Source organism: Phocoena phocoena, chromosome 7, assembly GCF_963924675.1.
Source record: "Phocoena phocoena chromosome 7, mPhoPho1.1, whole genome shotgun sequence".
Lineage (NCBI taxonomy): Eukaryota > Metazoa > Chordata > Mammalia > Artiodactyla > Phocoenidae > Phocoena > Phocoena phocoena.
In genome coordinates, this window is record NC_089225.1 from 59,703,149 (window position 1) to 59,728,906 (window position 25,758).

Below are 25,758 nucleotides of genomic sequence, written 5' to 3' on the forward strand. Positions count from 1 at the left end.
TCATCACGAGACACACAAGTTATTTCTGGCTTATGTGTATGGTAGCTATCTTCAAGACAGACAATCATTTAAAAAGCTTATGAGTGAGTACATTAATCTTTTGTGTTTGAAGGTATTATAGAATTTAATCAATGAAACTGATTTCCTTTTAATCAGAAGAACTTGTGCAATGTTTTTTAATTTATTTTTGTTGAAATAGAATTGAAGTACAGTTGCAATGTATCCTTAAGCACATGCCAATAGACCATCTGACAGTAGAGCTTATATATACACATGAGGCACAAGGTTGCCACCTTCAAAGCAGGAAATGTTCTATCCAGAAAAATGAAGCAATAATAACCTAATAATAACTGATGTTATTATAGTATATTATTATACTATATTTGTAATAATAATTCAGCCAACTTTCGGTTGTTTCTGTGCAGATTCTTTACTTTGTCGCATACCTGTATTTTAGTTTGGTTTCATCTTGCCATCACAAAAACTCCTTAACCACATCACCCTACCACTATTTATGTGCACTCGGGAACGGATACACCCAGGGCCCACCCCTTACTTCCTACAGTAGCCATCAGTCAAGGGGCAGAACTAATGCTAGATTCACTGTTCATACCAGACTTTTACAGTATGTTATGATATAGTCTGAAGAATGTGATTTGGTCTTCAGGCTGTCTCAATCCATGTACTAAATAACAGTGTTTATTTATGGTGGGTTCTAGTTGGTACAGCACAATGGAATGGCTGTTCTACCCCAAACCACAGAGATTTTTTCCAAAGTAAGGACACATATTTTTCTACTTTTCATCCATTAGTGCGGATGGTCAGAAGCTACTGATCATGGTCAAGCTTACAGAGATTTTCTTCTTCCCCAAGCCCTGTGCTTCTACTGATAGTTTTATGGGAAGCAAACTGATGTAACAGATAAGTGCTGAACGGGTGTTTTCAACAACACTATGATGTACATCTAGGATATTTCTGAGGTGAACTAGCTGGATTACAAAATATTGGAAGAGCAGAAAAGAAGTACCAGACAACTTGATGGCAAGAAGATCTGGATCCCCAGACTAATTTTTCTCTATTCCAGGCTCTTGTAAAGATGAGGTTTTTAGGTCTGGCAAAGGTTTGAGTGGTTGAATTTTGGTCAAGTGCAGAGAATCAAGATAATTTACCTAAAGTATATCTCTCAGGAGATTTGTCAACCATAAATGGTAACCATTGCCAAAACTTAACAACATCTAACACCCAACACACATCTGAGAGCAGCAAGTATGCAGTCATTTATTAAAAAATAGAATGGCTAGTTCAGATTTTAAACATTTAAAAAATTCAACAGCATAAAACCAATTGGAACTGACTCAATCTTTCTAGGACCTGGTTCACTTGTCTCTCTTCAGTCTCTGCCACTGCCTTTCACTTTAGCACTCCAGGCCTCTCTCATTGGTCTCTGGCCTTCCTTTTGAGAAGAAATGGTCCCCTAAGGACCTGGCCTCATTATTCAGTTCCCATAACTCTCCCTCAGAATCCTCTGACGTGGATCTTTTGCACTAAAGAATGCACGTGTGCATATGAGGTCACCCCAAGGTGGGAGTCCTGCAGAGGTCAGTAGCCCCTGGAAAGCAAAGAAATTAAAACAAAATCCTTTTCTTTGAGCTTTCTAAAGTGGTCTTGGGTATTTCCCCTGAGCTTCTTTCACAGCTCAACTTGTACAACTGTTTCATCTGTACTTAAAATCCCAATCAGGACTATTAAATGGCTCCTGATTGAATTTTTTATTAAAAAAGGAAATTGAGATGCTAATCAGGCCTTGGGGGCTGACTGGGGAAACCCACATGCTTAGAGTCATGTGTGTGAGGAAGGCAAAGTGAAATATATACCAATGGAAACACATTTTGAAAGGGAATTTAAAAAAAATCAACATCCAGGAAATTGGAAATATATTTCTATTCTTAAAATAAGTTTCTACTGTTTTTGTCTAACTGTTTCCTAAAATCCTATTAGAAGTGAGTAAGGTTTTGAAAATACCTAACCTATTCAATTCAGATACAAACACAAATGAGATCTACAGTTTAGAGTTGTGACAAGATTTCTGATGGAAACATTTGGAAAAAGATGGTTTTGTGTTTTATTTCCCTGACCTCATGAGTTTCTGCACTGGTCGGCAGAAGTTCAAATCCTAAAAATAAAATAATATTTATATCAGTGACCGAGAAGACCACCTACAAGTGGCCATTGGGCCTCTTCGTTCTATAATCTCAATGTGGAAACTTTTTTCCTTTCAAGTACTTTGGTCACTTTCTGGCTCCCACATGGGCTGCTGCTCCTTTCGTTGTGACATGCATTTCACTGGGGTTCTGAAGGCCCTGGCAGATCATCCCTCATCTACCCCCGTTCTAATCTTCTTTATTTTTCCTCCAGTTACCCTAACTTTCTCCTACTCTCCACTACCTTCCACCCCTATCACAGGGGCCACTCCCAATACTACACTTTTCCCCACTACCTGGAAGAGCCACTTACATATTCTCTGCAGTTTATTCCCAAACTGTACTGTAAGGGAGGCCTTTCCACACTGGGGAAGGGAAGAGTGGGCAGAGATGTAGAAATAAGCAATGTAACCACACAAATCCTTCACCATAACCTGCTTTATGTAACTTCAAGCATGTCATACTAAAACGAAAACCAAGGCACTGGAAGAGAGCTATTCGTTGGAGGAGAGTCTATAGGAAAACTGCACCACCTGCACTGAACTGTGATGTGAGAAAGACATAAACTTTCATTTGTGCTAAGCAACTAAGACTTGAGATTATATTTGTTACTGCAGCAAAGCCTAGCTTAGCCCTGACTAACAAAAATTGGTATGGAAGTGAGGTAGTGCTATTAAACAGAAAGGAAGGGAAGGAAGGGAGAGAGAAAGGGAAAGGAAGGAAGAAAAGAAAGAAAGACCCTAAAATATGTGGCATTGGCTTGGGGGCCAGGTATTTATAAAACAGTGAGGTTGTCAGAAGCTATGAGGATGATGATCCATGTTACACAGTGGCAAAATATTTTGTACCGTTCTCATGGAAATAAAGCAAACAATGTACCCAATGAATTTATAGCCTTAGGGGAAGAGACTGGAAAACAAAGTTAATAGCATGTGATGGTTGCTGTTGACTGTTTTGCTAGGTATTGAAAGAAGTGAGCTCAGAAAAGGGTTGGCAGGTCTATAACTAGGAATGAAAGGGAATAGAGAAAGTTACAAATTCAGGATCTTGTAGGGATAGAATATGAAGCTGCTTCTTAATCCCAAACTGTGAAAATAAAAATTGAGATACACTTTGAATGACAAAGGCTGATCAAGACTCAGCCTTGCAACAAGAATCAAATGGAAGATGTGGCCAGTAACACATAGTTAACAACTATGAATGAATTAGGTGGCACACACAACATCCTTTTAGTTAGACAAAATGGCCCAGAAAAATGATTTAACTACATGGTTTCCTCACTGGTGCCAAATACTAGGCCCCAAATACTAGGAATTAACTGTTGAGAGAGGAAGAAAGATATATGTATGCTATATTTCCTTGTTCCTGAATATAAGGAAGCAAAGAAATACAGTAGATCTAAGAAGGTTGTATAGAATCTAACTGTGGATGTGGTTATTAGCAAATGGAAGTGACTGGAATCAAAGACCTAAGAAGGTGACTAAATATGCCAAAAAACCCCACAAGCCTTTGACTATTTAAAACTTAAAACAAGCCTTGGGTCTTCAAACTTCTTTAGGGGGGAAGCAGGCTGAGAAAGCTGCTTGGCCTTTGAATCTAGCCAAGGAGGATAATGGAAAAGGAATAATTTCCTAGGGTGGATCTAAAGGCCATGGAAAATATTGAATTGGGCAGCATCTCCCTGAGAATCAGGGCCTACCACAGAGTAGAAGGCCCTCCCAGAGAATGCCCAGTGGGATTTTGGAATTGCTGTGGACCCCTAACTGCCAAATATTGTCATCTCTTCCCTTTCTAAATGGGATTGTCATAATGAATATTTTGTGGAGTGGGTGTTATGTGCTGCATTTTGGGTGTGTGTGTGTCTTTAGTTCATCTTTAGTTTAATCTTTACAGACCTGCTGTAGAGATTAGCACATATCATCCAGAGATCCTGGACTTCCAGCTTAATATCACGACTGATGGGATATTTGGGTCAACTCCCTTGGAGGTGGTGGTGGGGAGGGGGGCGGTGAGTATATTTTGCCTGGAGAGCAAATGTGAATCACATTTTTGGTGATTAGAAGGGCAAACAGTGGTAGTCATGTTTTCACCAACTATTTCTGGCTTTCTACTTTCTGGGCACATGAAAGGATGGGCACTTCCTGGCTGGGTGAGGTCATGTGACCAAGTTCTGGCCAGTGAATTGTAGGGGGGCGAACAGCATTTAACTTCCAGTGTAAGACCCACCCGGGCCTCTGCTGGAACCATCCAGACAGTAGCTGCTCCCTCAGCCCCAGTCCAGGATGAGGACAGAGGCGCCAGCCATGCCCAGCGGCACATGTCTCCAGGTGATGTGTTAGTTTAAAACACTGAGATTTTGAGCTTAGTGATAACATAGCCCATTCTGCCAACACACTTGCATCATTTAAAAATGCTGATTAGTGCCTCCTGTGTAAGAAAGCATAACACACTAAGAATGAAGGCTTTGGAATCTCATCTGCTAGGATTTGAATTCCTCCTCCACCACTTACCAGCTATATGCCTCAGGCTACGTATCCTTTCTAAGCCTCATTTTTCCCATTGGTAAAATAGGAATAATCACTGTATTAGTTTCCTAGTGCTGTCATAAATTACCACAAATTTGGTGGCTTAAAGCAACAGAAGTGTATTCTCTCAAAGTTCTGGAGGCCAGGAGTTCAATATCACTTCACTGGACAGAAATCAAGGTGTTGGTAGGGCCATGTTCCCTCTGGAGGCTCCAGGGGAGAATCTGTACTTTGCCTCTTTCAGTTTCTGGTGGCTGCCAGCATCCTTCTGCCTGTGGCCACATCACTCCAATCTCTGCCTTGTCTTCACACACCTTCTCCTCTTCTGAATGTGCCACCTCCCTGTGCCTCTCTCTTATAAGGACACTTGTGATTGAATTTAAGGCCTACCTGGGTAATCCAGATAATGATGATGATAATGATGAAGGTGGCCCTTAACTTAATCACATCTGCAAAGACCCTTTTTCCTTCTAAGGAAAAACCATTTACAGGTTCCAGGGATTAGGACCTGATATCTTTGGGTTGCCATTATTCAGCCCACTACAGTCACAATACCCACCTCAGAGGATTTTTGAGGATTAAATGATATAATACTTATAAAGCAGTCATTTAACATTGGTTATTTAGTCAATAAATATTAGTTTTTTATTGCTATATGAATGTATCTTATTTTCCCTTAAATGTCAAGTCTCAGGATACCAAGTTATCATTTTAGACCCCACAGCCCATCCAGTAGGTGCCTCATAAAACCAAAAGAGCTATTAACCAAATACTATCAAGGTAATAAAGGATCTTTAGTTGGGTAGTTATGGGATTAAAAACGATTCTAGCTCTAGAACTAACACTTTTGGGCAGTGAAACCAGAGGTGGTAAAGGCATTAAATTTGGGATACAAATTAAATTAGATACTACACATTTTGGCCAAAGAGCCCTCTGATCTCTAAATAGACTTTAAAGAAAAAGAAAATCCTTTTTATCCTTGTTTTTTTTTTTTTCTTCACATGTAAAAAACTGGACCTTGTACTGAAACACGGTTACCTATTCAAGAACACTACGTATGAAACTCCTGCCTTAAGAAATGGTCAAGGTGTTATTTGGATTTAGTGCATTAAAAAAAATCTTACAGAGTCAGAAATATTATTTCTCAGTGGAAGCACGATAAAGAAAGGCTAGGCAATAAACCGTCGCCCTAAACCTCCTGCTATTTTTTACACCACGTTAATACTGATGCAAATTGACTCAGGTTTCAGTGCCTGGTAGACAGGGCTCTGGGAATACTGTCCCCCCCAGTCCCTCCTCGGCTGAGCCCTGTCATTAATCACCACTCGCCTGTCTGGAGATCTCCCACGGTTTGGTCACGGCTCCAAGGTCACAGGCTGTCATTAACATTGATCTGAAAAACAGAACCAAACAAAACAGCCTGAATAATCTTTTGTTGCATTCCTAAACAAACCCGTCCTAGATACCTACATAAATAAAATGGGACCGTGGCCAGCTTACATCTTCTCTTCCTCAACAAGGGCAGCACTGTTGATAGACCCATGTTTAGCACCTCCATCGTGCAGCCACACTACTTTGGAAGACAAAGCCCGCACACACTCTCGGTGGCCCTTTTGTTTTGCCTGAGGCAGATCAAGGAAAGCCAAGCACTGCTTTCTCTATACCTGAACCAAGCAAGCTCTGCTTAAAATAATTTGTAATGGACGATGCTTTTTATTTTTAACTCTCAGCAAGGGAATCAGTATATAATACTCTATACATAGCTCATAAACCTGTTTACCAATGTATCACTGATTGATAGGGACGGAAGAAAACCCACACCAAAAAGGCAAACCACATGCCCCATTAGGGGCTCCTGAATTTTCTTTCTTTCTTTCTTTATTTTTTAAAAATTTTTATTGGAGTACAGTTGCTTTACAATGTTGTGTTAGCTTCTACTGCACAGCAAAATGAATCAGCCATACATATACGTATATCCCCTCCCACTTAGGACACCACAGTGCATTAAGTAGAGTTCCCTGGGCTATACAGTATGGTCCCATCAGCTGTCTATTTTATACATAGTATCAATAGTGTATATGTGTCTCCTGCATTTAAGATTTACAGAGGAGAACCACACAGTTTGACTCCAGTTTACTACCTGGCTACAACCATGTTTTATAAGCATTACGAAGAAGAAACATATTCAGCTACAGCTTTCATTAATTTGAGCCCATAAGAAAGCACAGGAAATATCTGAATCAGATTTTTGAGGGGCAGATTTCTATTGGTTTAGAAATCTAGAATCCACATTGAAACCTGGATATAAAAAACAGGGGGAAAAATTCAAATTGTAGATAGCTCTTGTATTTCTAATTGGATGTGGTGAGAAGGGAAAAATCAGGCACACTCTTTGTCCAAAATCTGCTTTCTTTTACTAAAACCAGCAGCGCGTGATGAAAACTAATGAAGGATCTGAGCTGGGAAACCACATCTTGGCTAACTCCTTTTGGAAGAAAGGAGTGTGTTGTCAAAGGTCAGAGGGCTGCTGCCCTGATGTCAGGTGTTAACATTTCATACCCTGCTGGATTCTACTGCCTTGGAAACATGTCTGCTTCCCAGATGGCAGGGCATGCCTGGATGGTGGTAGGGTTTGTGTAACTTCTCCAGGAAACCCTCCAGGGAACAAGGCAGACCGGCAAACAACAATAGGTCATTCAAGGCACAACCAGGCAGCGCCAGCATGAGCAGCCCTCTAGGAATCAGACACCGTCTAATTCCAAACACTCCTGTGCTAAGCCCTGTGCAAAGAGGCACATCAGTCTATTCTTCGTGCTTCATCTTTGGTGACAAGCACTTCTACAGTGCTTACATGTGCCTGCCTCTGTACTAAGTGCTTTACCAACTACCTACTAACTAACTACTAACTAAATGACTCCTCATCACAAGATGCTGTTATTTCTGTTTTACAGAGAGGTCAGTGGCAGCATGGAGAGATTAAGTAACTTTCCCAAAGTACGTAAAGGATTCAGGATTCTGTGCTTATCGCAAAGCTGCCAGAGCCCCTCTTGCTAAACTCCAGTGATTCTCATTTTAGGTTCTGCTGGTACCAGAGAGGGACATGACTGTAGGTAATGCATTAGACTTTGTAGTCTCTCTCCCGGATAGGAAATAATCTCTGTGAGGCTACCTACTTGTACCATAGTTGGATAATTACTTAAGTTCCATCTGCTTGATAATTTGAAACTTACTTCTCAAATTCATATCAACATTAATCAGTCAATCAACAAATTTATTGAGTATCTGCTAGGTGCTCTGATGATGAGAATTCTAATAGCTACCATTTATTGAAGAGGCATTAGAGGGTGATTTACATAGTTTCTATATGAGGTAGGGATACTATTATTATCTCCATTTTACAAAGCAAATAGTGCTTTGCATTCCTGGATCAGAGAGGTCAGGTACCTTGCCTGAGGTTACACTGCTAGGAGCTATCAAAGCTAGGATTAGGATCCATGTAGTCTGACAGAAGAGCCTCTACTTTCAATGAATACTCTGCAGTGGAGCAGAAAGTCTGTACAGAGAAGGAAGACTGAAAAAGACTGGGAGGGAGGACGGTGGAGTGTCTGAAACCTTTATCCAATTGGTGTGGGGAGTCAATGAAGGTTGGGGACACAGGAGGAACCTGGCCAGAGCTTCAAGGAGAGAACTTTAGGTAGTAGATGTGGAAATAGTTTAAAGAAGTAGAGAATAGAAGCAGAGAGACAGTAGGAAAGCATAAATTGATAAGGTCATAAAACAAAGGAGGGGAGAGGGGAAAGAAAGTCAAGGATAGGGTTGGGAGCTTGCACAGGAAGAATGAACAGAAGGAGGCGAATGGGCAGTTTTACCTTATTTTTTAGATCAAGCCTCTGTACTTGAAAGGCCTTCTCTAAAATATGAGAGCAGGGAGGGAGTTTGTAGCAACTGTTTGAGTCCTGAGGTCTGCACAACTCTAGTGCATTTTAGAGCTAGGTGGTGCAATCTGCTTAGTGCGACTGTAGGAATGAACGGTCAGGAATGTCCTCTGTGGGGTGGGAAGGGGACGGTGTGTTCCTAGTGTATCTGAGACTCGCAGCAGCTCCTTGTTATCATGCCTCTCCTCCTCTAGGAGCCAAAATTATTTGGATAACTGTCTTGCGATAATTACTATTTTCTTGTTTTTCTCTACTTTTTAAAAGCATTAACAACTCAAAAGGAATACACTGTAATTTAAAAGATATATCCAAATTCAGTAAAAGATTACACGTATGAGCTGAATTTTATGCTTGCCATACAAAAAGATTACACCTCGCAGTCTGCACTCTGTTTCACTGTTTTAAATTTTGAACACAAATACAGAGCTCAAATGGTCAACATAAAATGAAAGAACAGAAGTAACTCAGGTTCTGTTTCTTTAACATCACCGAGCTATCATTGTTTATTCTGAATATATGGTTTAAAAGCAGAAAGGTGATGTTCTCAGAGGTTGGAGACACAAACTGCATCTGGAGTGAGTGCAGAAAGTTCCGAACCGTTAGCAACTTACTCTTGAAAATGTGTCCAGAGTCCACCTGTGCCAGGGGCTGACGGAATAACTGGATGTTCTTGGAATTAACTTACATGTATGATAGATGCACAATGAAAGGATAAGTAATACTGTGCTAATTTGAAGCTTTCATAGCAATTATTTTGATACTCAACAGTAATCTCAGCCGTTGTTTAGAATTTATTCCAACAAAAGATTTTTCTCTGGGAGGAGTGTCTCATTGTTGACATTGTTTAGATTGCAGGCACATGGTGATGATAAAAAGCAGACCAACTTTTAGTTGGTTTTATTACTATTTCAAAATTCTCTAAGACAGTGCTCCCCCTGAGCCCCGCCAGCTGCCCGCAACGTGCACATGGTCAGAGTCCAGCTGTGAAATTGCAGGGGCGGGGGAGGGCAGAGCTGGGGGAAGAGGAGAGTTCCTGAAACATCTCACCTCTGCTTTATGTACTGTGCTTCTAAATAAGATTTTCTTACATGTGGGGTTCCCTGCCGAAGAATTTGAAAACGTCTGTGGGAAAACACTCAGGTGGAGACATGGAACGAGTGCTGGCATTTTACGAGTTGTGCTCAGGAGGGAGGCCAGACCCAAGAAACCCGGTGGGACCATTTGTGAGGATGCTGAGGAAAAAGAGAAGAATTCTTTGAGGGATGATTACATTTAGGGGGCAGTGGGGAGGAGGAAGGACTAGAGAAGCACAAATAGGAGAAGAAAAAGTCCGAAGAAAGTAGAAAATACAGAAGAGCATGGGCTTTGCGGAAGCCAAGGCAGGGAAAAGTTTTAAGAAAGGAAAGGCCAACACAGTTAGGGCTGCGAAGAGATGGAGGAAGCTGAAGAGAACAAAGGCTGTAGGATCTGATCCTTAGGAGGTGACCGGTGACTTTCAAAATGCACAGAAATTACATTTCAGCAACTAAATTCCTCAGTGGAGGAATTCACTCTAAATACTAAATACTCTGTGGTAACTTCATACTTTGGAATACTATGCAACAATCAAAGATGATACTGGTATGGACATGGAAAGAATTCCAAGGCATACAGCTGAGTGAACAAGTGAGTTCAGATTGACATGTAAATATATAACTTATGTTAAAACGAACAAACAAACAAATCTACACTAAATAGTATGTTTCCCATGGGTACACATGTATGGAAATGCTCTGACAATAGTCTGAAAAGAAACAAGGAATTGCTAACAGAGCAAAGCTATGCACAGTATGGGAATTGGGAATGATGCTCAAAGAACTGGGGGGTTATCTGTAATTTTACTTTGTTTCAGAAAAATATATTCCTGTCGTTACTTGTGGGATTAAAAATGATTTAAAAAGAAAGAAATTGCCTTGTAAGAGGTTAGAAGGAGTGTGAGTGAAGTGTGGAATTGAGGGAGAGAAGAAAATTACGATTGGACTTTAAGAAGGAGGCAGATTTTAGGGATTTTTTTTTTTTTTTTACTGAGGAGATGGAAGCATATTTCTTAGGCTTAGAGAGGTCATGCTGGGGGGAAAAAGAAGTCAGCTTTTGAAAATGCAAGCCAAAGGAGTATAATTGACACAGCAAGGTCAGGGGTCGGGGTGGGGCAGGGAGGTGGAGGGACTGGAATAGGACACAAGCAGAGATGCTAGCGTTGAAGACAGGAAGGGTCCTTCCCACCCTCACCCATCACCAGCCACCCGCCCCTGCTACCCCACCGGAAAGGATGCAGAAAAGGTCTGTAAAGATAACAGATCTTGATTTGTAAGACAAGCACAGTTGTCTTTAATTCCTCAAAAAAAAAAAAAAAAAAAAGCTAACACAGAGAAATAGTAATGCAGAGAGGGGAGAAGTAGAGTGCCCTCTGGTGAGAGAGTGAGAAGAGGGAAGCGGCAGGCAGGCCTCTGTGTTCTCAGATGGAGGCGGAGGTCTTGCACATGCATGCGGGCCAGGGCTGGGGTAGGGATCTCACTGGGGGCGATGCCAGTGGTCGCCTGGCTGTGGAGCAGACACACTGCGCCCAGAAGCCCAGAAAGCTCACAAGCTTTCCCAGAAATGCTTAATAAATCTGGAACAGGACTAATTCACCAGAAAGTCTGGGGATGGGTGAGATGGGAACAGTGGAAGGACAGGGTATGAGAGAAAGAGGAATAGTGCCCAACCAGCTGGAGTGGCTGCAATCAGGTGGTTAAAATGTGCCACATAAAAATGATGGTTTGCTGCTGTCTTTTCTAAACAACTGGGAAGAAGTCCTGTGAAAAGTCTAGAACAGATTCCTTATTTCCAGCACCAAAATCTTTTGATTGGTTTTCTATCTACAATGTCTATTGTCTCTAAAAAAACCCCCAAACTAACTCTCACTTTCCTTTGTTCTGTGTAACTGTTTCCAGAGGTTCAAAAAATCCCCCCTCTCCTGCAATTTGCATGCCTGCTGAAACGGGACAAATTCAAACATCATTTTCTAATTTTGAAGGCAAATTTATGGAGAGGAGGCAAAATAAAATAAATTAGAAAACGAAAAGACACATTCTCTAATTATTCAACTAATTTCTGAACGTTTTGAATGTAAGCTTTGTTACTTTAAAAACTACTTGTGTGCTTTTAGCACTGTCAGAAAAGCATGGCTAAATCGTCAAATAATGAAGAAACACATAAACAAGAGCTGTTTCTTACCGAAATATATCACGATGTTTTTTGATGTTCCAATCATATTCTCCTTTACTGACAAGTTCGAAGAATTCAGTTCTCCTCCTGCATGAAATCAAATGAAAAAAGAAAAAAAAACAAACCCTGGAATGAAATTTCTCAGTCTGTGCGGTGACATAAACACATTTATGGGAAAATATAAGACCACCTCAACCAAGTAACTTAATATTTGAAATCATGAGGCTAAAGTGCTATCAAAATAAATCACTTTAAAAAAAAATGTTGAGGCTTCAAGAAAAAGCCACAATCATTTCTGAATGTATTTACAACGGAGGAGATTATCGAGCCATAAAACAGAAAACAGTGTGGTCCTGCATTTGGGATTACTTGATGTGAAGCCCTGTGACTCTTACTGAAAGTCAGAGAAGGGAGGCAAGGACACATAAATAGCGGGAACAGTTCCAGAATGTTCTTTTATCATTCAACTTAGAACTGACCTGTATGATGATCCAAGATACGATAAACTCCCTGGTAGTAAATTCAGGACAAATACTTTCGTAGAGTTTAGAAGATAACTATTTCACCATTTCAGTGCTTAAACACATAGGCTATGGAGTCAGAAATAACTCTGTTAAAATAATGGTTCAGTCACTTCCTTGCTCTGCAACTTTGGAAAGTCACTTAAACCTTCTGAGCCTCAATTTCCTAAGCTCTAACTTGGGGGTCCTATTTGCTGACTCAGAGTTATTGTGAGGATTAAATGAGATGACATGCAACGCATTTAGCATGTGTCTACACATTTTAAGTGCTGGATACACACGCATGTGGAAACACATTTGGAGATGTATAGATATGGAAAAGACAAGAAGGGAAACTTCTCAAATTGTGAATATAGGGTGACATTCCTATTTTCAAAATCTTTCTTTAGTCTAGTTATATGATTTTCGTATTTATAGTGAGAAAGGAAAAAAAAAGACATCACCATTTTTATTGTTTAAGAATCATTTCCCAAGGTTTCACTCTCTTGGCACTTACTAATGAGAGACCATTTTAAGGATTCTGGCACATTGTTTCCCGAAGTGCATCCCACAAAATGCCAATCTTAGGAGGTGCTGCATGAAAGGGAGTGCTCTGGCCGAGTGGATATGAGAAATGCTGCCTGTGATATACCTCTTTAGAGACTCACCACCACAATAGCCTTTTGAAGGCTCTGCAAAATACTGAGAAAAGCCTACTCACCCTGACTTAACCACAGAATCCCATAGGACTGATGTTTTAAGAAATACACTTTAGAAAATAGTACCATGTCATTTATGGTGGAAATCAGAGTAGGATCTTAAACACTTATGCTGACCCATTGTAATCTGGGGGGACAAAGGACAAGATGCTGAGTGCTATTGGCTTCCCTGTTTCTTGTCTGGAGTCCCCATCACCAGCTGGCCAACAGTATGGACTTCTTGCCACCTGGTCAGATGGACAACTCAATTCACCTGAAAGGAGGCAGGTCAGGAAGACAAACAGGTGACTCATTTCCTTATTTGAGACACAAAGGCAGGGCCTGGATTTGCTTCTTCAAGTGGGTACAGGTCAAGGTTACACCACGGATGGGATAATCTCCCCAACAACATCACTGCTCTCAGCAGGGATGGCCCTGCACAGTCACATGCAAGGGCCCGGCAGCACCCCTCCCCTTTGGGTGTGCAGGTGTGGGCATATCTTTTCTTTGTATACCTTTACCACCTTTTTCACTTGCCCACTCCCTTCTTTTTGACCATGGTCATGCCTTTTTCACATCACCACCACTGACTGTGATCTGCAGTAAAAAGAGATGGCTGAATGGAAAGAGCCCATGTCTGGACTCACACAGACCTGGGCTTGATGCTGTCACTCACTAGCTGTATGGTCCTGGGCAAGTGGTTCCACATTGCTGAGCCTCAGTTTCCAGCTCTGCGGTGAGAATTTGCAATGAGGTGCATCAAGTGTTTGGTACTGGTAGATACTCAATACCTGATAGCCATGGTTGATGTGTAAATAATATTAACGGTATTACTGCCAACAGTGATACACACTGGACTAATTGGACTTTATGGAGATTGAAGAGGTCATCTACTTCTTTTTTCTGCCTGAATGGAAATTCTTCTTCTTTTGAATAATTGTGGAGCAGAAAGTTTGGTGCAACAGATATTTATTGAACAACTACTGTGTGCCAACTCTTTACTAGGCTTTATGGACACAAGACAATTTGTAAACATCTCTGAGTTTACCAGGGCTGATCAACAAATACAGGTAATCCCCCTTCAAAGGTGATGCTAATGATACTGGGACTAGAGTGAGGTTAGAGAGAGACTCGCCTTGGGTACAAAATTCAAGTGGGTGCCCCAAACTCAGTAATCAAGACAAATAATATCTTAATTCAATGTTTTTAAAAATCAGCATAAATACAAAAAACCCCATGATGAACAAAACATCAGAATTTTAAATAAAGACAGGATCTGACACTGCACTCTTCGTGACCCACCTCAGTTTCCTGCCCCTACTCCTCGCCCTGAGGAGGCTAATAGTTGTTGGGCCCTTACTATGTTCCAGGCAGACTTCCTGAGTTCTGTCACTTATTAACCACATGAATGACCTTGGGTAGGTTACTGAACTTTGCTGGGCTTCAGTTTTCTTGTCAGAGAAGAGTAATAGCAATAGGATCTATCTTGTTAGGGCTGGTGGGAGGATTCAATGAGATGATTTATGTAACACACTTAACAGAGTGCCTGGCACACAGTAGGTGCTCAGTAAGGATTAGCTACTGTTATTAAGCTCAGAAGGGTTGAGTGAACTGGCCCCAGGTGGTGAGTGGCAGAGCTGGGATATGAACACAAGCTGTTGGAATAATGGCTGCCCCAAGCAGCTAAGATGTGCTCAGGGTGTCCTGGGAGCACAGAGGAAGGCACTTGGCTTAGATAGGAGAGTCATGGAAGATCATGGAAGGCCTTCTGAAAGAGCTTGTCAGTCATCATCTCTGTCATCATAAGCACCTGGGTGTCTTTTCAATCCTATGAGTTATTCTAAGAAATCACTAGAAGGCAAGCTCTATGAGGACAATGGCCTGGCCCATTTTTGTTCACCCCTGAATCCCCAGTGCCTACAACAGTGCCTGACATGTACCAGGAGCTCAATAAATATTTGTTGAGTTGATGAATGAATGAAGAAGATGATCTCAGAAAACTATTCATTAAAGAAAAAACTCTTTAGACACTGGTTCCACCTAGATTCCAATTGTTCTACACTCTTCACAGCTGTCATTTGGAGAGATTGAGATAAGAAAACAACCTAAAACCTATCCAAGAAAAGCCCTGTCTTGAAGACTAGATTCTAACTTGATCCAGGTGGACAACAAAACAAGTTGTGGGAAATGTAAGAACACCGTTCCCAACCAATGTCTGACCCTTCCTCCATAACTATTGGAATACCTGCTGAGAGTATGTTCAATATATGAGACATAACATTTTTGATGTAAAGTGGAAGCATGTTACCTAGGCGTCTAACTCAATATAGAAGTTTGTTTGTTTGTTTTAATTGCAAATCTATGACATGCCAACCAAATAGCACCAGAAGAATAAATCTCCATGATTATGAAAATTTTAATACCTAGAGCTGCTGGTGTGAAAGTCTTAAATCAACTGAACCCAAAATCAGTCATAGGCATCACATAACATTATAACAAAGCCAGGGTGTACTGCATCAGGACAAAAGGGAATATCCACTATCCCTAGGGGGTGGTAGGTAGAGGAGGGGCAGAAGGAATCTTTTCATAGAGAACAGAAAAATGTGGCATACTAATTTTATTTTTCTCCACTGACAAAAGTGTGGCTATTTCTTTTTTTTTTGTTTTGTTTTTTGCGGTATGCGGACCTCTCACTGTTGTGGCCTCTCCCGTTGTGGAGCACAGGCTCCGGATGCGCAGGCTCAGCGGCCATGGCTCACGGGCCCAGCCGCTCCGCGGCATGTGGGATCTTCCCGGACCAGGGCACGAACCCGTGTCCCCTGCATCGGAAGGCAGACTCTCAACCACTGCGCCACCAGGGAAGCCCAATGTGTGGCTATTTCTTGATAGGTTCTATTTATTCTGGCATCCCAAGGTTTGGATCCCTCTTTGCCTCTCTGTCTGTCTCTATGTGTGTATGTGTACATAAATCACACACACACACACTTATATATATGTAAAATTGCTGGGTCATAGAATGATTTCTATGTTTAATTTGAGTTTTCACTATAAATACAGATTGTTAGGGGTATACGGAACCTTTGAAAAAAAAATCTGCTGTAATTCTCTCATTTATAGGTGAGGAAACTCAAGGTGAAGGAAGGTGAAGTGATTTGCCCAGGGTAGTTATGGGCAGATCTAGGTAGATTCCGGGTCCTGAGCTTCCCAGTTCTGGCCCTCTGAGATAATCTTTATAAATTGTGTGTTGCATGAACGGGGACAAAATAGCCTTGCATGCTGTGAAAATCTGGACGTAGGTATAACGGCATCACAGGCTGCTGTACTAAGGAAGTACCCAGTACTGAGTACCACGGTGGGCACCAGACAGAGGTCTTTCCATCAACAATGAGATGCTCCAAAGAGCTGCAGATGGCCCAGACCAGATTGGTAGTCTGCAGCTCTAGGTGGTGTATTTCTGACCTCCTCCTTAGAGATAATCGTGAAATTCACTGTGCTTTTGAGAAATTGGCCCACACAGATGCTCTTTTTAACATCTGTATGTGTACGTGTATATAGATCATAGGGTCAAAATCAGCATATGTGAAACTGTTAGAAATAGGAGTGCTTTTAAAAACATGGGGCTGCTAAAACGAACATTTGAAAATCCACAAAATTATATAACACTCCCTGTATCCAGACTCCTTGTCATGAGGAAATATATCATTAACTTTTCAAGCAGATCATTGGGAACCTTGGTTTTCAAGGACAATGGCAAACACCTCAGCTAGTGGAAAGCAACTTACTGGAAAATCTCATTTATAATCATGTATGTTTTTATTAGGCTTTTATTCTGCTCTCCTGACATACGTTTCACTCCGAAAAATAGCAATCTTTAAAAAAGCATCATTTGAACAGCACTGCTAAAATTACCTTCAAAAATAATTTTAAAGATTGGTTACCAGTCACCCATCACTACACTGAAAACTTTTCTGGTTTGTAATTCATCTACAAGGCACCTTTTATTTGTAAATTGAGAAATCATCAATCCTGTGTATATTTTAATCAGGACCATTTTTTGTAAATTTATATAACTATACATGTATATATGGACGCATAATCTTTATCTATTTATCTAACTGTTCTGAATCTACTAAAATTCTATGAGTGTTAGGAAGGTTTTACTGCTGAGGTGGAAAATCATCATTGTGACTCTCCTGCAGTTTCAACTCCAGAATTGTCAGACGTGTGGAAGGAGAGTATAGGGGACAGGGTGGAATGGGTATAGGGAAGGAGAATTTTGTTCTTTCAGTGTTCTTGCAGCTCATTCAACAGGCAGACCATACATCTGCAACTGATTGCTAAATGCAGATTCTGGAGACACTTCTGGACTTTGGGCATAAAAGCATCAGAGAGGAATAATAAATTAGTAGGCAGATGTTAATTCCAGTAATTATGACTAAAGGCAAAAAAGTCATATATTTTATTTTGAAAGTGAATTGTCTCCCTGTGTTAGACTAGCACTGATAACACATGACCAGCTAAGAACCTGAATGAAATTACCTGTTAGGTGCTGTGCTGTTGGTGACAGCACGAATAAAATTGGCAAATGCAGGAAATGGAAAGACCAGAACGACTCTCAATATTGAAAATGACAGAAAATTAGACAATACAAGGTCCTAACTGTTAGTTCAGTTGATCCATAATCTCCAAGACAAGAAGTGGTCCAAGCAGTGGCTGGATAGAGCATGCCCTAGTTGCCCCTGCATTTACTTGGCCCGTAGCACTCCTCACGATGTGGCATTACTGTTTTTCTCACTTTTACACTGGGTTCTCAGTCCCTGAAGGTAAGAGTTATGTCTTCTCTGCCTGTGATCCCCAGCAACTAGCACAGTTCCTGGCATAAAGAGGGCATCAGTAAGTGCTAGTGGATAAATTTCTCATGTTTTATTCAGTTGCAATATCACGTGGATGGGGATATGAGGATGAATAGATATAAAATGCTTTGATGTGCATCGAAAAGTACGAAAATATTTCTTCCATTAACCTGTCACTGTGTCTGTTGTTTTACCATTAGAGTAATTTCCATGGGTTAATTCATCAGCTCTGTTAAAATATAAGAATGTTTGGGAAAGAACGATGGGTTAAGCCCTGTAAGTCATTACACCTTACTATGCATTAATTTATCCTCTTCCTTTCCAATATGGGGCTAGTTGAGTGTAGGCTACTATAGAGGTTGAAAACTCTGAACATAGTGGACTCTTAATAAACATTTGTATGAATATTCCTGTCTGCATAGCAGTAGAAACATTTGTTGAGTTCCTATTGTATTTTATAAAATAAATTATTTTAGATATTAGTTTAATTTTTAGAAGGATAGTCAAACCATAACTCCTAACAATCTAAGACAATTTAGTACATTTTGTTGTCATCATCAGATGCTTTTGAGAAATGCTACTTATTGCATCCCTTTGGAAAGACAGAGACAAGGAAACCATTAGACTGGGCATTTTCCATAATGGCTGATGAATGTTTGCAGAGCACAAAGGGAAGTGAAAAATTTTCAATTTGAAGATTAGTCGGATGAATTTAGAAAGCCAACCAGAAAAGCATTAAGCACCCAAATGGGTTTATAAAATCTGAATTCTTGGATAATTCTCGGTTTAAATAGTGATCTGAGGCAATGTGGCATGGAGACATGTCACAGACAACTTGATGACTTTGGATAAAGTATGTGCCCTCTCTAAGCCCAGGTATCCTTATCTAGAATATGGGGATAACAATATCTACCTTGCAGGCTGATATGAGAATTCAATATCAAAGAGTTAATATTTTGAGAATTTATTATGTCAGGCAGTGTGTCAGGTTTGGGGGCTCCAAGAGTGAGCTAAAGAGGAAGATGTCTGCATTCATGGAGCTCCCATTCTAGTGGTGATACAGGGAGATACTGTAATGCCTAGAACAGTGCTGGGCATGGAGCAGGCACCTGGTAAATGACGGATATAGTATTCTGTGGTCACAACCTGTTGGGGATGAATGCTAAACAGTTACTGCTACCTGAGAACAACAGCTTCCATGACTGTATTAAAGCTAAAGAACTGCCAACTTCTGATGTCCCAGTATAGCTCAACAACAAACAAGGAGCCTCTACTTGCGGTCTTCAGCCCCACAGGTGAGGCTCCTGAGCAACTCTCACTTGGAGCCTCCACCCTACCCACAGCCTGCTGGTGGCATCAGCAGTTTGTTCAGTTGCCACCGGCTTGATATCTAGTGGGTCTGGAACTGGCATCACTGCTGCCCTTGGTGCCCAAGTATTTCCAGGAGTGGCCTCAGTTTCCCCTTTGGTTCTCTTAAACTAACTGCAGAGAGAATGACAGAGTAGTTACAAGCATTTTGGAGTCTAAATACTTGGTTCCAATCTCAGCTTTACCATTTAACATGGTGAGCAATTTACTGAATCTCTCCAAACCTCAGTTTCCTCATGTGTATGATGGGGTCAATAATAGTACCTGCTCTGATAGAACTGCTTTAAGTATGAAATGGAATAATGTATATATAAAGCTCCCAAGTGAGCACTCAGGAAATTTTAGGTGTTGTTTTTATTACTAATTGTGGAAGATGCAAGGTCATCTTTGTTGACTTCATGCAGACAGTCTAAGGCAACTGCGACATCTCTTTGAAGTTTTAACACTTGTAATTTTGGATCTCTCTCTCTGTCTGCCCCAACAAGTGCCATCTTTTATGGTCCAAATTTTATTAATTTTTCTGGCTGAATGATTCTTTTCTTTATAAGGTACTTTAAATGATCGGTGTTATCAAATTTAAATTATTTAGATTATCTAAATTTTAATTATCTTTCATATAAGTAATCTCCTTTGGCCACCACAAGGACTCTAGGAGATCGGTATGGGTGATGTACCTGTTCCCATGTTGCTGACAAGGAAACCAGGGCAAAGAGAGATTAAGTAAGTGAGTGACTCTCTCAAAGTTACATGGCTGTTACCAATAGGGTATATCTAATTCCTGCTTGAGATGCTGAAATTACTATTTAATTATCAAAGCCGTATTCACTGCGGGGACTCAGAAATAGGCACAGAAATCAATTTCAGAAAATCACTCAGCAGTAACTGGAAAATGCTTTCAATGAGTTGGAAAATCAGACTAAAGAATTAACCCCCAGACTTAGGTTGTGAAGCCTAGAAATTCACACTGAGGTTTTGTTTGATTTTCTGTTTTTTAAACTTGTGAATTCTGCTTTTGCCCATCATTTGTAGTATAGAATCCTGAGCATACCCAAAGCCATTAGAAATTAAATTTACAAGGTTTTGTGGTTGTTTTTAAAGGAATTCCATATTTCCAGGAATTTTACATTTTTCCCTTTTGGCTCATGGCAGGAAATCCTGCCTCCAGGAATGAGTCATAACCTCCCTGCAAAAGGACTGGATCTTCTCCCTGCCTGCTTTGACCCCTTCTAGAGTGACTTTCCCCTTCTTAGGGGAGGAAAGCAGTGAGCTTCCTTTTTGGTTGACCTCAACTGTGTCAAGGCTTTTGATTTAAGTAGTCAGGGCAGAAGAACCAAGGATGATCCAAACTTCTAGAAAGGGTACAAGGCTGCCCCATTGTCCACCTTTCTTCAGCCATTGCTGCTCCAACCAGCACCATGGCTCCTGCCTCGGCTGCCCTGTGCCTCGCTTACTTTCTTCCCTGGCACTTCTCTGCGCCTGTGCATGGGATGGGGAATGGCTGTAGGAATCCCCAGCCCTTGGGCATGCACGTCCTGGAAGTGCACAGAAGTTTTAACTCCCATGGAACAGCCTCGCTGATAGAGGCTGTAAGCTGGTGGGTAATTCTGAGATGCAGCTTACACAAGACTTTTCAGACAGTCCCTGCGGGATCAAGCCTGACTGACCACAGTGGTGACCAACAAGGGAATGTGTCTTTAGAAGAGCTTCCCTCCTTCCCCATTTCACTGTCCCAGTCCCCCACTCCTACTCCTGATGTTACCTCCAAAACTAGACTATGTGCATGCAAACCCCTGTCTCTGGCTCTGCTTTGGGAGAGAGGATGGGAACTCATCCTGCTTTTCATAATAAACCAATTCATATACACCTGGGAAGGTCAATATTTCCATGTAATGCATCCCCAACTTAAAGGACAACTACTTCTTAATTCTTCCATTAGAGAAGGAATACAGTATTTGTGGAAAAGCCTCGAAACAGGAGGTGTGGGTTCCGGCTTAGCCACTAATTAGTTATGTGACCCAAACTACACTATTTAACCTTTTCAAGCTTAGTACCTGATCTACAAAATAAAGGAGATGAATTGGATTACATCATTTCTAACATCCCTTCCAATTCCACAACTGTGTCTCTGTGAAATAAAAGCAACTGGGAGACAGTTTGTAGTAGCTGCTTTCCCCCTCATTAACCCTAAGAATTTTTTTGCCTAAAAATATGGCAGTACTTTAATGCAACTTTAGACAGGCAAGTGAATCAGCCTCCTGAAGGTCTAGATTAGAGAATGAGCAGCTATTCAGAAACTCAAAGAAACAATAAGGCTGACAAAAAGAGAACAAGCCAGCTTTTCTGGAGTCAACAAACATTAGCCGGGGCTGCAGCATTAAGATAAGAGCAGAGTAATGAGAAAACGAGTTGCAACCAACTTCCTTGACTGCATCCCAGCGGTCACTCAGTGATTCGTCACATCCCTAACAGGGCTTAATGAATGGACTCCTACTGTTGACATTTTTTTCTCCCTTAGAACTTACTTGGAAACTTGGTTTGGGAAAATGCTTCTACTTTGAGAAAAATAACACAAAACCCTGCAAGTGTCAGACACAGGAAATAAGAATATTAAAGGGATACAGTCTTCCATAAATAACCAATTCAGGAGCATCAATTCAGAAAAAGATGGAACAGCATGATAGCTAAGTCAAAATGAGGACCACAAAACATGCAAAATAAATAGCCTATAAAGCAAATGAGGTTGTAGATGCCACCATTTATAAGACATACAAGACATTTATAAGATATAAGACATTCATAAGACAGATAACATAGGTACTATTATCTCCATTTTACACATGAAGAAGAGAGGCTCAGAGAGGTAAATAATTTGATGACACACAGCTATGTAGTGGCAGAGCTAGGATTTTTTACTTTTAAAATATATTTTAAAAATTAATTAAATTTATATTTATAAAAGTAATACATACAACAGTTAACAAGTCAAACAGTACTAAAAAGCATATAATGAAATAAAGCAGTGTTTTTCATATTGCTGCCTTGTTGTCCTTTGACTGTATTTCTCAGTGCTTTCATTTGATTTTTATTTTGGCCATCATGTTTTTATTTGCAAGAGCTCTTTCTTCTTCTACAGTTTGCTCCTATTATTTTTTAAAGCGTTCTGTTCTTATTTCATGGGGGCAATATTTTAGCTCTCTAAGGATATTAACAACAATTTTTGGTTTTTGTTTTCTTCCTCTCCCTGTTTTCTCTGAATTCCATTTATTTTCTGTTTGTTTTGGTCTCTGCATTTCACATGCGAGACTTTCATAAAATGTTCTGTGATCCTTGCTATCTGCGTGTTAAGAGTACGGCATTAAAAGGCTAAGCAGGAGTTGTATGTGTGCGTCCCACACACACACTGCATACGACACATTTATACTAAAAATTATTCATTGTTTATCTGAAATTCAAATTTAACTGCACTTCCTGTACTTCCATTTGCTGAATCTGAGAAACCTGGATGTGTGGCTTACAGATTCTGGCCTCTGGGTGACTGGGTTGTGGGCCTGGGGTTTTAATCCAGAGACCTGTTCCATTTGATTTCATCCCTTCTTCTGAGCTCTGTGTCTCATTCTCACCTTGAACTTTTCTCAGTCCAGAGCGCTTTCTTTCATCTCTCCAGAGAATAAACCTCTGCCCTTCTCCAGGGAGAGGAAAGGCAGTTATCTGGTTAGGTTGGTGGAGGACTTAGTGGGCTCTGAGTGTTCTGAAAACTGACTTTTTAGTAATTTCCTCGTCTTAAGCTGTGAGCGTCGCATTCACTTTTCACTGGTACTTTTTGTCTCTAAGCCCCAAGCAAGGCTCTGCAAGACAAACTGGCTTGCTTCTCAGAGCTGTCCTCCTACTTTCCACTCCACTCTGCCAGATCAGTTACATTCATCAGCTGGCCTTCCATTTTCCACAAATGGAGTATCTCTTATCAGTTGTTTTGGGCCCTCTCTGGTTCTCTGATTTACGCCTTTTTGTTTTTGCTTTTAAATTTATATGGTGCCATTTTACTGGCGTTTCAGAAGGGAGAGGACATAGACACTTGGGCTCAATACACCAGGTTTAACTGGAATGCCAGAACGAGACTTAAATCCAGACCAATATAATTCCAAAGCCTTTTACTCCTTGCACTGTACTGTGTCATAACCCATTCACTAGAGACCAGCAATAAACACCTGTGGCATAGATTATCAGTTGTCTACTCAAATATCTCTCTTCCCTTTCTTTCTTAGTAATAGAACTCCTAGACTTTAGCAGGGCATATAATTACCCAAAATGAAGCCTTCCTTTCCTAACCTCCCTTCAACCTAGGGATGGCCAAGTGACTAAATTCTGACCAATGAAATGGAAGTGGAATTGTTATGTGAAGCTTCCAGAAAACTCTCTTAAAAGATACCTTGCATCACCTTTGGCCCCTTTCTTTTTTGTCCCTTCCTTCCTTCTGATAACTGGGATGTGGACATTTTGCCTGGAAAATGAGCAGCTATCTTGGACTCAGGTGGAAACCATGTGTTTGAAGGTGGCAGTACAGAATGATAAAGTAGCCTGGGTCCCTGATGACTTAATGTAGCTACTCTGCCAACTGCAGATTGCTTATCTCCAGATTTCTTTTATGCGACAAAGAAGTAAGCTCCTGTTATTTTGGGTTTCCTGTCCCTTACAATTGAATCTAATTCTAACTGATGCAATGCCAAGTACAATAAAATTCAAAGGGAGTGACATAGGCTTCCTGGAAAAGGTGGTAGAAGATAGTTCAGCCAGATGGGGAAGTGGAAGAAGAGGATTCCATGTAGGAACGGTGAGATAATTGGGGAACTAGGGCCATCGCATAAGGTGTTTTCACAGGGTAACATGCAGTTAACTAACAAAAAGGATTATTTTTTCTGAAAAACAAAAAACAAAGGGTAACATTAGACCTGTCTGGTTGGAGTACAAATCATGTTGGAGAGAAGTGGAAGATAAGAATGAAAAATAGTTGGGGGCAGATTATGGAGGGAGAACCTTGAAATGCGAACCAAGTTTAGAGGTTGCTTTGAAAGCAATGAAGCCACTGAAGGCTTTTAAGATGGGCGTTGGAGATGCAGGTCTAGAATGTGAGGTAGTATTAGAGTGAAGAATTTCAGGGTCTTCTCTGTGCCTCTATAGAGGTAATATAGCACTGAGGCCAGGGGAGTGAATCTGAGTAGAGTAGAGAAAGAAGAACATGGGTTCAGGAACTCATACGTAGAAGCAAGGAGAAAAGAAATCTATAAGGGATCCAGAAAAGGAGAGAGGAAGGCAGATGGATGTTGCGGAAGAAAAGAGAGTAGAAATTGACAATGAGAAATCAGTAAACCTGTAGATGTCTCAAAGAAGCTAGAAAATATCAGAAATGAGTAAATGACATCGAATTTGGGGACAAGGAAGTCTCTGGTGACCTCTGAAAGTACAACGCTGGTATAATGTGAAGGTGGACGCTGGTCTCCAAAGTGTAAGTGGGTGTTAGGAAAATAAAGGTACTCATGCGCTCCATTTATTTTAAAAGGTGGGCAGTAAAAGAAAGGCAAATTGAAAAGCAATTAAAGACCAAGGGGTCAGGTCAAAGAATTTTTTAAGGAAGGGAAGTTGTTTGGTCTTCAAGACCAGAGCAAACTGTGCATATCAGTGAAGGAAGAGATAACCAGGCTGCCAAAAGAGGTGGTACCCGAGGGAGCGGGTCTCACAGGAAACGAGCGGGATGGAATCGCCAGCTCAGATGGAGGCCTGAGCTTTGGGAAAAGGAGGACGGCTCTTCTGAGAAAGAGAGCTAGAGGAGAGGCAAGGAATGAAGGCTGGGCTTTCTGGTCATCCTTTCAGCAACAAATCTTTTTCATTAGCATCATCATTGCCATTAGAGATCTAACTGGAAATCATAGTCTAAAATAGCAATCTTAGCCAGTCTCTAAAATAAAAATGGCCATCACTTAGTTTCAGCCAAGAGTCCCAAACAAGGCTCATAAAACAGAGGAAAGATATAAATCTCGTGATTGTAGCCCTGATTGTCTTGTTTTATAGACACCACACTAATGAGGTTCTCTTAGATGAGGGGAAAAAAACAACAACAAAAAGTTTAGGTCATTTACACATTGATATCAGTGCTAGAATAACAGGCAATCCCCAATATGGACCTGAAAATTAATTACAGCTTGAAACTTTAGATATCCATTTGTCAAATAGATCAAATGCCAATACCTACTCAAAGTACAGCGTGAGGTCTGTTGCTAGTATTGACTGCTTCAAAAGCTGCATAAGGTCACTGTATTCCTTGGAGGACAAATTAGCAAAGATGTTGTGACCCTGGAACGAGAAAGTACAAAGTCACAAAAGACAACGTTAAATCTGAGCTTGGTAACTACATGTTTTTCCTTTTTTTTTTTTTTTTTT

General features: G+C 40.7%; 1 protein-coding gene across 1 annotated transcript in view; it reads right to left on the bottom strand.

The window, feature by feature from the left end:
• PDE11A (phosphodiesterase 11A) overlaps positions 1–25,758 on the bottom strand; it is a 419,270-nt gene that overhangs the window by 31,537 nt on the left and 361,975 nt on the right. The window contains exons 15-17 of the mRNA XM_065880101.1: positions 25,571–25,671; positions 11,917–11,994; positions 6,056–6,119 (exon numbers count right to left, since the gene is read on the bottom strand). Coding sequence (XP_065736173.1) covers positions 6,056–6,119; positions 11,917–11,994; positions 25,571–25,671 — 243 coding nt within the window. The remainder of the gene's footprint in view (positions 1–6,055; positions 6,120–11,916; positions 11,995–25,570; positions 25,672–25,758) is intronic.